We start from the raw sequence: 13,286 nt of genomic DNA on the forward strand, positions 1-13,286 counted from the left end.
TATTAATTAATAACCAATCCTAATTTTATATACCAAAACTACACTTAAAATTGAAATAACCACAAAATAAACTTACACTTCATATCTCAAAACGAGATCTTTAACAAATTTGTTTACAATAATTTCATCTCAGCCTTTACTTCCTTTTATTTTGCCACTTAGCATAATGCGATAAACGTCATTTTTGTATTTTTTTTCGCGCCAACACGCAACGGTAATCATGTTCACAGATAAACCAAAACGCATGCAACAGATAATATAAAACCATAATAAAACGAAGCAAGTACTCAAAGTGCATTAAAGGTGTTTAATCCTGTTTTTAATCAATTTATTCGTACTTACGGCTACTGTTTTTATTTTTGCTTTGTAAACTTAATGAACATGCAACCATTTTTTCTTTAACCAGACATCTTTAATAGTTGTTTTATAGATGGTAAAGTAAAGGTATGGCCACTTTAATTGGAAGTGCCCATTAACTTCGTCGAAGTAGGTACGATTATAAAAGTGTAAATAAATAACTTTTTTTTAAATATAAATACTTTGTCAATTGATAAAATTATTACATTAATTGTGAAAGCGTCAGTTTCATTCAGTTTGCCCACTCGTTTCATAGATAAAAGTATCCAATAATCCAGCTTTTGGTGTGGTTATAGATTTCGTAGATGTGCAAAAACAGTTTCTGTGATCTGTGGCAAAAACCTTCCTGAATATCATTTTTGATAGCAACATCTGGATGTTACAATTTAATTTGTATGTGTGCAGTGTGACAGTAGTAATTAAGAATCTGAAACTACGGGAAGATGAAAAGTGTTTCAGTTTCTTGGCTTGTTGTCTTCTTATCAGATTTCGTTCAATAGAACAATAATAATGATCACAGACTAATAATAATATACTACGTATACAATAATGATGAAATAAAATCAATTGAGTAGGTGCGCAAAATATAATACACAGGTTATATTATACTAGTAACAATACTGTATTTTAAACATACAACGGTCGTTTATAAGGCAATTACCTGAGTTTTATATCAATATGATTATTTTTTTATTCGTTTGTAATAAATTATAAAGATTTAATAAATTCTCCAGGTGGTTAAAGACCTAGTCCGCCGCGAGTGTAAATGCCACGGTGTGTCCGGCTCTTGCGCATTGCGTACTTGCTGGCGCGCACTACCGCCCTTCCGCGAGGTCGGAGCCGCACTGAGAGAGAAGTACCACCGCGCGAGGTTGGTCGCCCCCCACCCGCCGCCGGCCACACACGCGCCGCAGACGCATTTGGTAATACGGAGGTAGGTGTGTTTTTGGATTTGTACCTATCTATGACTATTTTAGTCTGTGATTTGAAGGTACCTTGAGGTACATATAACATACTTATTACTTATAAATTGATATTGTATAACGAAGTGCCAACTGACTTTTGACGTGACAACGTCTTATAATTCGATAGAGCCGGCTGCACGCACGAAAAAACATGACTCATGCGGCGTTACCTAGCTCTGAGGCGTTCCATGTAAGGCTTGAAGTGCAAGCGAGAGCGCGGAACGAGCGACAAAGAAGCTTGGCTTTAAGACGTTGTCACGTTCAACTATCGACTTTACAGACAACCAATTTTTTTTATTTGTTTTGTAATCTTAATGTTAATTGATGTTGTACAAAATGATAATTAACTTTTTCATTATAATATTATGTTGTCAGGAAACTTTTTAAGTTTGACAATCCATAGGGTACCGTAGTAGACTACGTTTAAATAGAAAGGTGGAGTAGAGCTATAAAATGTGTTATTGGATGTTCCACAAATATTCTAGATTCTTTAATTTAAATAAACCTAAAAAAAACACTTTTTACTTCGAATTATTATTACGCGATGTCTTATCATGATTTCTAATTTCAGGCCAAGACAAAACGCAGGTATCGGCAGGCAGCCGCGCAAATCAGAACTAGTGTATCTAGAACCTTCCCCATCGTATTGTGAAGCTGATCCTTTAACTGGATCCTTTGGAACTCATGGAAGACACTGCAATCGAACGTCAAGAGGTAATATTATGACGTTATAATATCACCTTCTCCTAAAAGCTATACATAGTTATTAAACGTTTATTTCTAGATTAAAACCCTTAACTTTTCAATCATCCATTTCAAAAATATCGGTCTGGTTCAGACGGAGATACATTTTATGTGGACCGTCTAAAAAATTTGTGTAATGCAGTTATAGCCAGATTACATAGTACACAAATACTTTTTCAAACTGCAGTATATTATATACTAGCAATGCCCTGCGGTTTCACCCGCATAGATAGCGATATCGTTACAGTGAAAAGTCTACTATAGGTCGGACTATAGGTTTAATTCTAACCTAATTTTATAGATTATAGAGAGATATGGACCTAGATCTCTATAGGATTAGATAAATATAGGTTTAATGAAAATCACCTTTACCCCGTCCCGCACTACGGCCTTTTTTTTTTGTTTTAGTGGGGAAATCTTTCATAGATACCCACGGCCTCTGGGGGAGGGGCCGTGGGTTATGACGGATTCCTACCGACCAAAACCCCACTGTGTTCCGTCAAGACGCATATTGGTAGAATTCCTCCGTGACCCCCGCACTACGGCCTGCTCGAACAGTATACCTACTATTTTCTGTAGATTGACACTTTTAAAAATTCGTTATATCTTTTGAATGGAATATCCAATTCTTTTCATTTAAAAAGTATTTTGCTGGTATTGAAACAGTCTATAATAAAACATCATTTAATGGGATAAGGATTAATATATGTGTATGGATAACATGGTTTGATTACTGTCGGCACTTCTATTTACTTTGAAAACGTAAAAAAGTTGTTGTAGTAACATAACTACTGAAGGTGGACATATGGTATCGCGGACTTTCTAGTACATATTGATCCATTCTATAATACCGTAGAATATTTTTTTGTTCTATCTTCAATAGATTCCGCAGCGCACGCGATGACAGAAGTTTTATTGAGGATTTTTTTACACCTCGGGTTACATTATTGCATTTTTGGTAAGGATCTCTAATTTTTTTTAAAATGCAATATAGCCTATGTTGCTCAGTAAAGATGCAGCTTTCTAATGGTGAAAGAATTTTTGAAATCGGTCCAGTAGTTTTTGCGTGAAAACCATACATACATACATACATACATACATACTTACAAACTTTTCCTCTTTATGAATGAATGAATGAATGAAAAATACTTTATTGTACACCTTATAGAATACATTTTACAAACTTAAAAATATAATATAGCAATGTACAGTAGGCGGCCTTATCGCTGGCAGCGATCTCTACCAGGCAACCCAGAAAAGACGAGGAAAATAGATGAGTCAATAACATGGTGGTGCAAAATAAATAAAAGTGCCAGAATAATATTTTATTATATATATACTATACTATACCTACATATATGCATCTTACATTATCATATACATACACAAATAATAATATTATATATATACACATATTAGATAATATATAAGAATACATACTTAAATATATACAAGCATACACACATACATACATATTATATACATACATACATATTTTATAAGCACATATTATAAATAAATCGTCAGAGTTAATACCTAGCCTGTGACAGAGTTAAATAATAGTTTTTAACTTTCTTTTTGAAAATAAAAATCGATTGAGCTCGTTTTATTTCTTCAGGTAAAGAATTCCATAGGTTAATAACGGTGACAGTGTAGGAGGAATGGAAGAAGTTGGAACGGTGAGAAGGAATACTTAAGGTTAAAAGATTGGAGGAACGGAGAGTGAGGGAATGCTCGTTGAGGAATTTGAAATTGTCTTTAAGATAGGAAGGGGTCTTAGGATCAAACAAAATACCGTATAACGAATGCAACATATGAGCATACCGGCGAAAACGTATAGGAAGCCATTCAAGTTTTTTGCGGAATTCGGAAACATGGTCGTATTTCCGGAGACCAAATACGAACCGAATGCAAAGATTTTGAAGGCGGTCTAGAGAATCGAGTTGTAACTCGGTTAAATCGGGGTAACAGGAGTCGGCGTAGTCAAGGATGGGAAAGAGTAAGGTCTCTGCAATGCTTTATAATATTAGTATAGAAGTATAGATAACAGTACCTATAACAGTGCAAATTGATATAAAGCTATACCACAGAATTATAATACTTGATCGTATTAACACAATAATAAACGTTGTTCTTTCCAGGTGAAAACGGTTGTGAAACTCTCTGCTGTGGTCGAGGATACAACACAATTCAATCAGTCGAAGAATCCAAATGCCGATGCAAATTCCACTGGTGTTGTCGCGTTTCGTGCGAGAAATGTGTAACTCGCACAGAAATTCATGTGTGCAAGTGACTTTATAAAGTGTTTGTCTATGGTATTGTTTTTGAGATCAGCGCCATCTTGTGAACTGTTTTCGTATTAAATGTGTATTCGGTGTGTTTTGAGAAATCCAGTTTTTAGTATTAGAATTGTTGTATATTATGATGACTTCTAAAATTAATATGTAATATGTGAGATGATGACACTAATATTTTTATAATTTTTTATTGAATACATCGTTACGAGCACAATGTGTTCTTGTTTGTTTATTAAACTCAAGCGGTCACTTTTTTGTAAAAACGAATAACACACATCATAATCACTGTATTACACACTTCGACAGTTTATACTTCTAGTTACTTATTTTTAGTCCTATTAAAAATTAAGTACAATTTCTTACAAAGATCCGAGACACGCTTTTTATTTTATGCACATGCATCAAAGAATGAGACAATATTATGATGAATCTTTCGAGACGAGTGTTTTTGTAAGATAAATTAGCCTATAATTAATGCTCATCTAAATACATATTTTGCAGATGGCGTTAATAAAGACAAAGATACAAACGAGCATTGTTTTATTTGGACTAAAGTCTACAAACAAGAAGATTTAGTTGTCTTGAATAGCAGCCAAGTTTTCGTACATAATATAATTTATGAAACATTGGGCGCGTTTAGTATTTATTTCAAGTAAAACACATTAGTCGAAGCATAAACTACTCATAAGTTTAATGTAAATATGCCACCAGTATTTTATTATTAACAATTTAATTGTAATGCGTTCAATGTGAAGACTCAGCGGCTTTAAAATGTAACTTTAAGATTATGCACTATGGAATTTCTTGTATGACCATATATTGTTATTTTAATGTTTAAAATATCCATTGTTTTTATTCAATTTGATTACAGTAACGTCCAAAACAATGAAATATGTATCTAAATGTTGATAAAAATAAAACATGGCAACTCCATTACATCTCTACAGCAAAAAAAAACAAAATTATCTATGGACTACGGTCATACTGGATATTCTTTTCAAGTACTTAATATTGCATTCCGTATAGATTAAGGCCTAACTTATTCATACCACGTAAAAAGTAATAAAAATTTTCAATGTATCATATTTTGTTTCATTTAAAAACATATTTAATTTCCACCTATGTTCTGAACCGATGCTAGTAAAGGCAAGGAAATTGTTACCTTAGAGCTCCGGATACAAACAAAGTTTTCCATCTCCACTCATGTTATACACTAGCGGTCCGCCCCGGCTTCGCCCGTGGTACATATTTCGCAATAAAAGTTAGCCTATGTTCTTTCTCAGGGTCTAAAGATTATCTGTGCCAAATTTCATCAAAATCGGTCCAGTAGTTTATGCGTGAAAACCATACATACATACCTACATACAAACCTTTCCTCTTTATAATATTAGTATAGATAACTCAATTGCTCGCCTTTATACCAAAATAATATATCTGGTATCCACTCCCAAAATATTATATAAGACGATATACGGCGGTGTACCTATGAAAATATACACCTATCTCTAACATTTCATATGTATTTCATATCTTCAGAAAAGTAAAGAACAAAAAAAATAAAAAAAATCATTTTCGAAAACGAATAGGTAGTAAGTAATAGAGAGAATATATTTATTGTAAAAGTGACAATATCTAGATTGTCATGTATAAACCTTATAAAAATATTATAATAGATACCTTTTTCCCTTAGATCATTAAGTAAATGATCTAAGCTTTTTCCAAATACACCAGGCATCTGGCATTTTTATAATTAAACAACAAAGTATAAAAACACAGGGATGTTAAAATGATTTAATTATTATAGGTACTATCTACGCTTAAAATTCTCTACAAAAGTTATAACAATGGATGAACAGAATCCGTATTAACAAAACTCAGTTCCAATGTATTAAAAGTTACCAAGTTTTAATTAAGTAGCTTGAATGTATAATAGGATTATTTTATGGAATAGAAACAGGTTGGGAAATCATATAATTAATCCTACAGATACGAGATTATGAATGGGAAAGTTTGTGGGAATATACTTTGAATTAATTTGTATTTGGCGTATCTATCCAAATATTATGTAGGTACCTACTGTCTAATGTAGTCTAATATCTTTATACTGTGATATTAAAATATATTAATTGGTTATTATTATTAATAGAAACTTAAAAAAAAGCTTTTATTTAATTAAAGTAAATATCTACCGATACTAATAATCGAATTTTTTACTTCCGAAAATGCCACTGGCCATGCCTACAAAGAGATCTTTTCATAAAAATTATCCCAAAACAAGAAAGTAACAACTCTATCTCAGAATTAAAACAATCAAGATAGTGCAATTACATAACTGTTGCGTCTATTTTTTCACTATCAGCAATAAATTGTTTATATAAATGTTGAAAGAAATTAACCTGTCAGTGTTTCAATCCCATAAATTGCAGGCAGATATGTGGGCTATAAATTAAAATAGACTGTAGCTATAAAACATAGGATAAAATAAATTCAGGTGACATTGTAATCTGATCAGCAGAATCACTGAAACGGGTAATACATGCAAATTGTTGTTGCAATGAATGTCACACGTCGATACATGATCGATAGGTACACTTTAATTTCAAGCAAACGATAATTCAGCATTTTTTTTAATGTGGAGATAATACCTATTCAAGTGAAACTTTTATTACATCGTCTCAAACTTTTTGGTCTGTGTAGCGCATGTCGCGTGACGGTCGGCTGCCGAGTAGGTAAACTATAAACTATAAAGCAGTGTTCGGAACCGTACGATAAGTTTCACTTTTACCGTGGTTTCATAAAACCACACAACATTTTTATGATTTTGAAACGTTTGCATCGACACATAAGATGTTTTTAAAATGCTTTTATTTGCTTCAATTCTATGTAAACTTCTTCAGACTCGATTTTGACCGATTTTAAACTTTCTACACTTTGAGACAATATGAGACCAAATCCATTTCTATTTCAAAATTACATATTCATTGCGAGAAAATGACTAATCATTAATTATTATTTTATTAAGATAAGAATATTATATTATAAAAGAAACAAGCACTTACAACTAGGTACACGTTAAGATTTTTGGTCAACATCAAACATTTTGTCGTAAAATTTATTGTGCCTTATAAAATAAATGGCAACAGTTGCAGTCGCAGTCCAACATTAAAGAGACAAATCTCTGGCAGGGTATTTGAATAATTCTATTTTCTAAGCCTATTATGTAACGTGCAACCTATGTAAAGTGTAGCGTTTCTTAATTAGGGTATCAAATTATAATTTTCATATTGAAATAATATGTACCATAAAACAATCTTAAAAAATGTATCATTTTTGTTAATGGTATACACTTTTGTTTATGGTACAGTTGTCAAGTCCTATTTAATATGTCAATGTCAATAAAAACTTCTCAGTTCTCTATGGTTATTGTTTGTTTGGGTTTGAGCGAAACTTTTTAAGTTTATATAATTTAAATAATTATAAATGAAATAGCAAAGATGCCCAAACCAACCTGTGTTCAATGTAACACAAATGACTCCTTGCTGTGGCGAAACGCGGAGAACGGTCAAATATGCAACGAATGTCATCTAGCAAATACCGCGAGTAAGGATATGAGCGTCGACGTTAGTATTATAAAAAGTGAAGCGGAAGATAAAAAGGAAGAAAAAGAGATTGATGAAGGTAAAAATGGGAAGACGGAGAGTGAGTCTACTCCCGCCAAAGCTACGGGTAAAGGTACTAGGAAGAGTACTCGAGCGACGAGGTATAAACCTAAGACACCAGCACCCGCGCCTCCTAAGCCGCCAGCCCCTCGTGGTAGAGGTCGGAGAAGTATATTCAAGAGACAACCTTTGAAAGCGCCGACCGCTACAGCCACTGTTGTTACTAGCGATTCTATTTTTTACAAGGTAACATAATTTGATAATTTATTTAGTTTATTGTATAACGCACAGTACATTGGGTAAGTTTCTAGTATGTGTATTGTGTAACTTGTTATGATTCTTGTAATTATCAATTACAAAAATAAATAGAAATATCTTAAATTTGTTATAATAAATTAAGTAGACGAGGTAACCTCACTCTATAGTTATTGTTTTTGCTGATATAGATATTTATATTTAGTACCCAGAGTATTTTTAAACTCATTTATTTATTCCATTGGACTTTGAATTGTCATATCCATTGCTGTTACTAATTCAGCTGCTATTATTTTTTTATTAATAATAATTGATACATAAGCCTTCTCATTAAGAATTAAAAAACAAAACAGTATTTTCAAATAAACATTTATTTATTTTATATTAACCGCAGGGATCATACATGCAAGTCGGTGACATAGTATCCATGCTTGACGTGCACGGAGACACATACTATGCTCAAATCCGGGGTTTCCTCACGGATCAGTATTGTGAAAAGAGTGCTGTTGTTACCTGGCTTCTGCCTACGAGGGCCAGTCCACCGCCGGAGAAGGGTTTTGATCCAGCTACTTATATTATTGGTAATGCTTATTATATGATTGATAATGTTGTTGACCATAAGTTAAAAAAAAAAGTGAAGTCCTATATCCCCGTAGTGGGGTAAGGGGCAGATGCATTATGCATACATCTGTTTCACTGATCGATTTTCTTTAGGGACAAGTAGGTGATCAGCCTTCTGTGTCCTACCAGACTGAGACATTTTTTTTTTCTTTGTCTCCACCGGGAATCGAACCCAGGACCCTCGGTTCTACGCTTACGCGTCAACCACTGTACCAAGGAGTCGGACCATTTTTTTTTTTTTTTTTTTATAGTGGAGAATGCATTTAGGCATACCCAGGGCACTCGGGGGAAGAGCCCTGGGTTATGTCGGACTCACCCTGCTGAGTGCAGGGTCCTACCGACTAAACTCCACTGTGTTCCGCCGTGCCGCTTTATTCACGGGGCCGCGGGTATTCGGTAGAACCGCGTCCGCAGACCCATCAGCGGCAGCCTAAGGAGTCGGACCATAAGTTAAAGAACTTCAAAACTGTCCAGAAATTTTTGAGTTAACAAACAAATTAAATAATGTGTTTTTTTTTGTAAATTTTCAATGAAAAGATTGCTCTTACAAGATATCTGGATAACATTATATTATAAGTGAAATATTTTACATTTAAAGTATCTAAATCTCTAATGTTAACCAAATTATATTGTATTTAACTCAAAGAAAATGCCAATTCTTTAAGTTAAAGTAATTGTTTTTTAATTATAGTTCTTATTTACTTCATTTTATTTCGCAAATGCTGTTTAACCCGTGTTTTTATTTGCGTGCTCTGCGGTTTCACCTGCATTGCTCCGCTCCTGTTGGCGTGATGATATATAGCCTAGCCTTCCTCGATAAATGGGCTATCTAACACTGAACAAATTTTTCAAATCGTACCAGTAGTTCCAGAGATTAGCGCCTTCAAACAAACAAACTCTTCAGCTTTATAATATTAGTATAGATATAATATGACATTTTATTATGTAAGTATAGTGTTCTATTAAGCTTATATTTAATTTTATGCTTTGTTCACAGGGCCCGAAGAAGAATTGCCGCGAAAATTAGACTACATGGAGTTTGTTATGCATGCTCCTTCAGATTATTATAAAGCAAGCAACACACCATATGCTATGACTGATAATGAACTTAATAATTGTACAGGATTCATATGGAGTTCTTTGGAACCAAAAGAAAAAACATAATTATTTGTAGTATTTGTATGTAATCATAAGTAAAATAAGTAATAAAGATATGGAGTTATATTGCATTTTATTGTACATAATAGATGTAAAAGTAGGTTTCCTTGATAATTGAAAATTTTATAACAGTGTATTCCACTTCCTCTTCCGATTTTAAAGGAATTAATTATGCATCCGCATTTTAAATAAAGTGATAATTATTTATAAATAATTTCAGTTATATGAGGAATGTCAGTTTTTTTTTCTCAGGATATGATTTTGCACTAGCTTTCCACCCGCGGCTTTATCCGCTACCTATAATATCTAAAACGATTATGAGATTAAAATATTTAAGCATACATTAGACTTATATGCGGTAATTATAAAAAATAAAACCACGAAAAATGAGATTTATTGTAAATTATGTACCTACACAAATTCTCAAAATAGTAAAAGTTATTCGTTATCTATGACAACAAAAAATCTGTCAAATGCTAATTTGTACTTGTCAAATCACAAATGTCAATAAAGGATTTCAAGTTGTGGTTTTATTGTTTCTTGTAAATTTCATTGAAATAAAAAGAATTAAACTTAAATACCTACATAACGTAATTAAAAAAGATAATACAATGAGCCGGAAAGAAGCTCTATCATCCTTCATACAGCAAATTCACGGCCGTCCCGTCGTCGTAAAATTAAACAGCGGCGTCGATTACCGAGGTTTGTTTTCTTTTGATTATTGTTATGAATATAATACGAATATAATTACTTTAGTTGTTAATTTTAGCAAGGTTACATGATAGGAATGGATGGAAATTCAGAGCTTTCAAAAACATACAAAATTATAGGTTATGTTTATATACTTTTATAGTAGCTGATAGCTGTACACCGTACATACATAATATGTATTTTACTATTTATTCTAATAACAAAGCATTAAACATAATGGTCTGATTCTTATATTTTGGCTAAATTATAGATTTTTTAAAAAGTTATTAACAATTTGAAAAAATAATAAGTTGCAAGGATTGTTATCATTACATTACATTATTGTACACTAGATTTCCGCCCGCGGCTTCGCCCGCGTTTGCAAAGGAAAACCCGCATAGTTCCCGTTCCCGTGGGATTTCCGGGATAAAAACTATCCTATGTGTTAATCCAAGTTACCCTCTATAAGTGTGCTAAATTTCATTGTAATCGGTTCAGTAGTTTTTACGTGAAAGAGTAACAAACATCCATACATCCTTACAAACTTTCGCCTTTATAATATATATTAGATAATACTTGATAGTTTAAACATTTTTATTATTTCTTAGATCTATACAATATCTTTTCAATAATTATCACCTCAAATCAATTAAACTTACAATGGTTGTTTATCTTTTGTAAAATAGTACAAAAAAGTAGGTGCTATAGGATATAATTATTGCAAATAATGCATTACTCTAATATATAGCCGTTTATTATCATAATAAATAAGAATGTTAAAATAATGAACCTATATCTATACAAGCTTAATCAATTCCAATTATATGATATAAAAATCACAAATTTTCAAAATTACCCTACATTTATAATAACCCTAAAGCACTACACTACTAATTAAAGCATATATTAATCTTAAATTTAATAGATTACATAATAATTATAATATTTTTTATTTTCAGGTGTCCTGGCATGCCTCGATGGCTACATGAATATAGCGTTAGAACAAACGGAAGAATATGTTAACGGTCAATTGAAAAACAAATATGGTGATGCGTTTATCAGAGGAAATAATGTTTTGTACATCAGCACATCCAAACGGAGATAATTTGTAATTTTTTTCTTAAATAAATAAGTTTCAATACAAAATGTGTCTTCTTTATCACATTTTTCAATACAGAATCATTCTTCTCTAATCTAAGATTTCCTCTGCAGAATATATATTATGTATTTCTTGTTATACCAATTACCAAGTTAAACTATTGGTACTTAGTTCAAAAACAATTTTTGTTAATGGCAATTTTCATTCCTCTTAATCTTCACTATAACATAATTACCAGACTATAGGTTCTCAATTGAAGTGTTTTTTCCCTTTGTGAGTGGTTCTGAATTAATGAGAATTTATTCTATTAAAATAGTTCTATGCCGCTCCTGGGTAGGTATAGTAAAATTTCACATCATTGGTCTGCAAAAGATTAAATATATTTTTGAATCCAAATAAATGTTAAATCTTATCCTAATACATAGTTTTATGATGTGGTATTTACTTATAAATTCAAAAAGCTAGATAAAATATTATTGAATTGAAATTTGTATACAGTAGGGATTTTAAAATATCATGTTGTTGTATCTTTTATAATATTAGTAGGTATTTATTTAATATACATACCTTTTTATCAGATGATTCCATGGGCCCCTTCCCATTACCAAAATCTTCAATTAATTTTTCACCGCGATACCCATATTTTTTCGTATATTCAGACCTTGCAATTTTCCCCCCATCTGGATCAAAATTCATATCGACGCGATAATTTAAAATTCTAGGATTAAATAAAGGCGCCCAAAAACTAGAGTACAAATACACACATTCACATACAACTAATGTTGCCAATAAAAAAAATATTTTGATCATTTTATCCAAAAAGGTTTATATCGCTCAAAAGTCTAAATAAGAATGATACAATGAAGGAAACGATGGAAATTATGTATAAGTAGTAAATATAAACAAGAAGTACAGCGTACGGCGGGTAAATAACATAGTTTTGTTTGATGTGTTAACAGAATTCAAGGTTGTCAAGTAAATCAAATATTAAGGCGAAGCGATTTGTAAAATCCTTTAATAAAATATAGGATATTTTACCGAGTTTATTACTTCGGAAATTGCAACTGTGGTAAATATTTTTACTCCAGTTGAGATTACACCAAAGGAAACCAGTAAAGGCAATGGCTCTGGATTTCTCTTTTTTAGTTTGGTGTATCTTTTACCTATTTATTTATTTACAGATGAAATATATTCTATGATAATCAAGGTTTATAAAGTCACCTTATTTATCACACACAAACGTAAACACACAAGTATTTTGATTATGTGCAGTGAAGTATGTAATCAATCTTCTGTAGCTTGATAGATTATTTTTTTCTTACTCCTAGGGTCAAAGACAAACTACTATAATATTACTTGCTCTGAGCAAACTCATTAGTGTTGCATCTTAAAAGTTAAAATGCTGTATTAGTGTATATAAATGATGTAGTATAGTAGTACC

General features: G+C 32.0%; 3 protein-coding genes across 3 annotated transcripts in view; all 3 read left to right on the forward strand.

Annotated features, from left to right (window-relative positions):
- LOC149898557 (protein Wnt-7b-like) overlaps window positions 1-5,410 on the forward strand; it is a 76,188-nt gene extending 70,778 nt beyond the window's left edge. The window contains exons 7-9 of the mRNA XM_090115048.1: window positions 1,092-1,291; window positions 1,894-2,036; window positions 4,208-5,410. Coding sequence (XP_089971174.1) covers window positions 1,092-1,291; window positions 1,894-2,036; window positions 4,208-4,359 — 495 coding nt within the window. The 3' untranslated portion in view covers window positions 4,360-5,410. The remainder of the gene's footprint in view (window positions 1-1,091; window positions 1,292-1,893; window positions 2,037-4,207) is intronic.
- Window positions 5,411-7,769: 2,359 nt separating this feature from the next.
- On the forward strand, window positions 7,770-10,113 carry LOC149898558 (GATA zinc finger domain-containing protein 1). The gene is made up of 3 exons (XM_090115054.1): window positions 7,770-8,268; window positions 8,672-8,858; window positions 9,896-10,113. The coding sequence occupies exons 1-3, from the start codon at window positions 7,858-7,860 to the stop codon at window positions 10,060-10,062; spliced, it is 765 nt and encodes a 254-aa protein (XP_089971180.1). The 5' UTR covers window positions 7,770-7,857; the 3' UTR covers window positions 10,063-10,113.
- A 430-nt stretch (window positions 10,114-10,543) lies between these two features.
- LOC149898559 (U6 snRNA-associated Sm-like protein LSm6) lies at window positions 10,544-11,892 on the forward strand. Its single transcript, XM_090115013.1, has 2 exons — window positions 10,544-10,758; window positions 11,706-11,892. Exons 1-2 carry the CDS (start codon window positions 10,668-10,670, stop codon window positions 11,849-11,851), a joined length of 237 nt encoding a protein of 78 aa, XP_089971139.1. The 5' UTR covers window positions 10,544-10,667; the 3' UTR covers window positions 11,852-11,892.
- Window positions 11,893-13,286: the final 1,394 nt, after the last annotated feature.

The sequence above is a fragment of the Colias eurytheme genome, chromosome 22 (genome assembly GCF_061535395.1).
Source record: "Colias eurytheme isolate Ceu_HAF_F1 chromosome 22, ilColEury1 Martin Lab GWU primary, whole genome shotgun sequence".
Lineage (NCBI taxonomy): Eukaryota > Metazoa > Arthropoda > Insecta > Lepidoptera > Pieridae > Colias > Colias eurytheme.

Bases quoted from the DNA above. Each gene is read 5' to 3' on its own strand.
- LOC149898558 (XM_090115054.1), top strand. From the start codon at position 7,858: ATGCCCAAACCAACCTGTGTTCAATGTAACACAAATGACTCCTTGCTG. The intron at 8,269-8,671 runs GTAACATAATTT...TATTAACCGCAG, and splicing joins GCGATTCTATTTTTTACAAG to GGATCATACATGCAAGTCGG. The intron at 8,859-9,895 runs GTAATGCTTATT...CTTTGTTCACAG, and splicing joins TCCAGCTACTTATATTATTG to GGCCCGAAGAAGAATTGCCG.
- LOC149898559 (XM_090115013.1), top strand. From the start codon at position 10,668: ATGAGCCGGAAAGAAGCTCTATCATCCTTCATACAGCAAATTCACGGC. The intron at 10,759-11,705 runs GTTTGTTTTCTT...TTTTATTTTCAG, and splicing joins CAGCGGCGTCGATTACCGAG to GTGTCCTGGCATGCCTCGAT.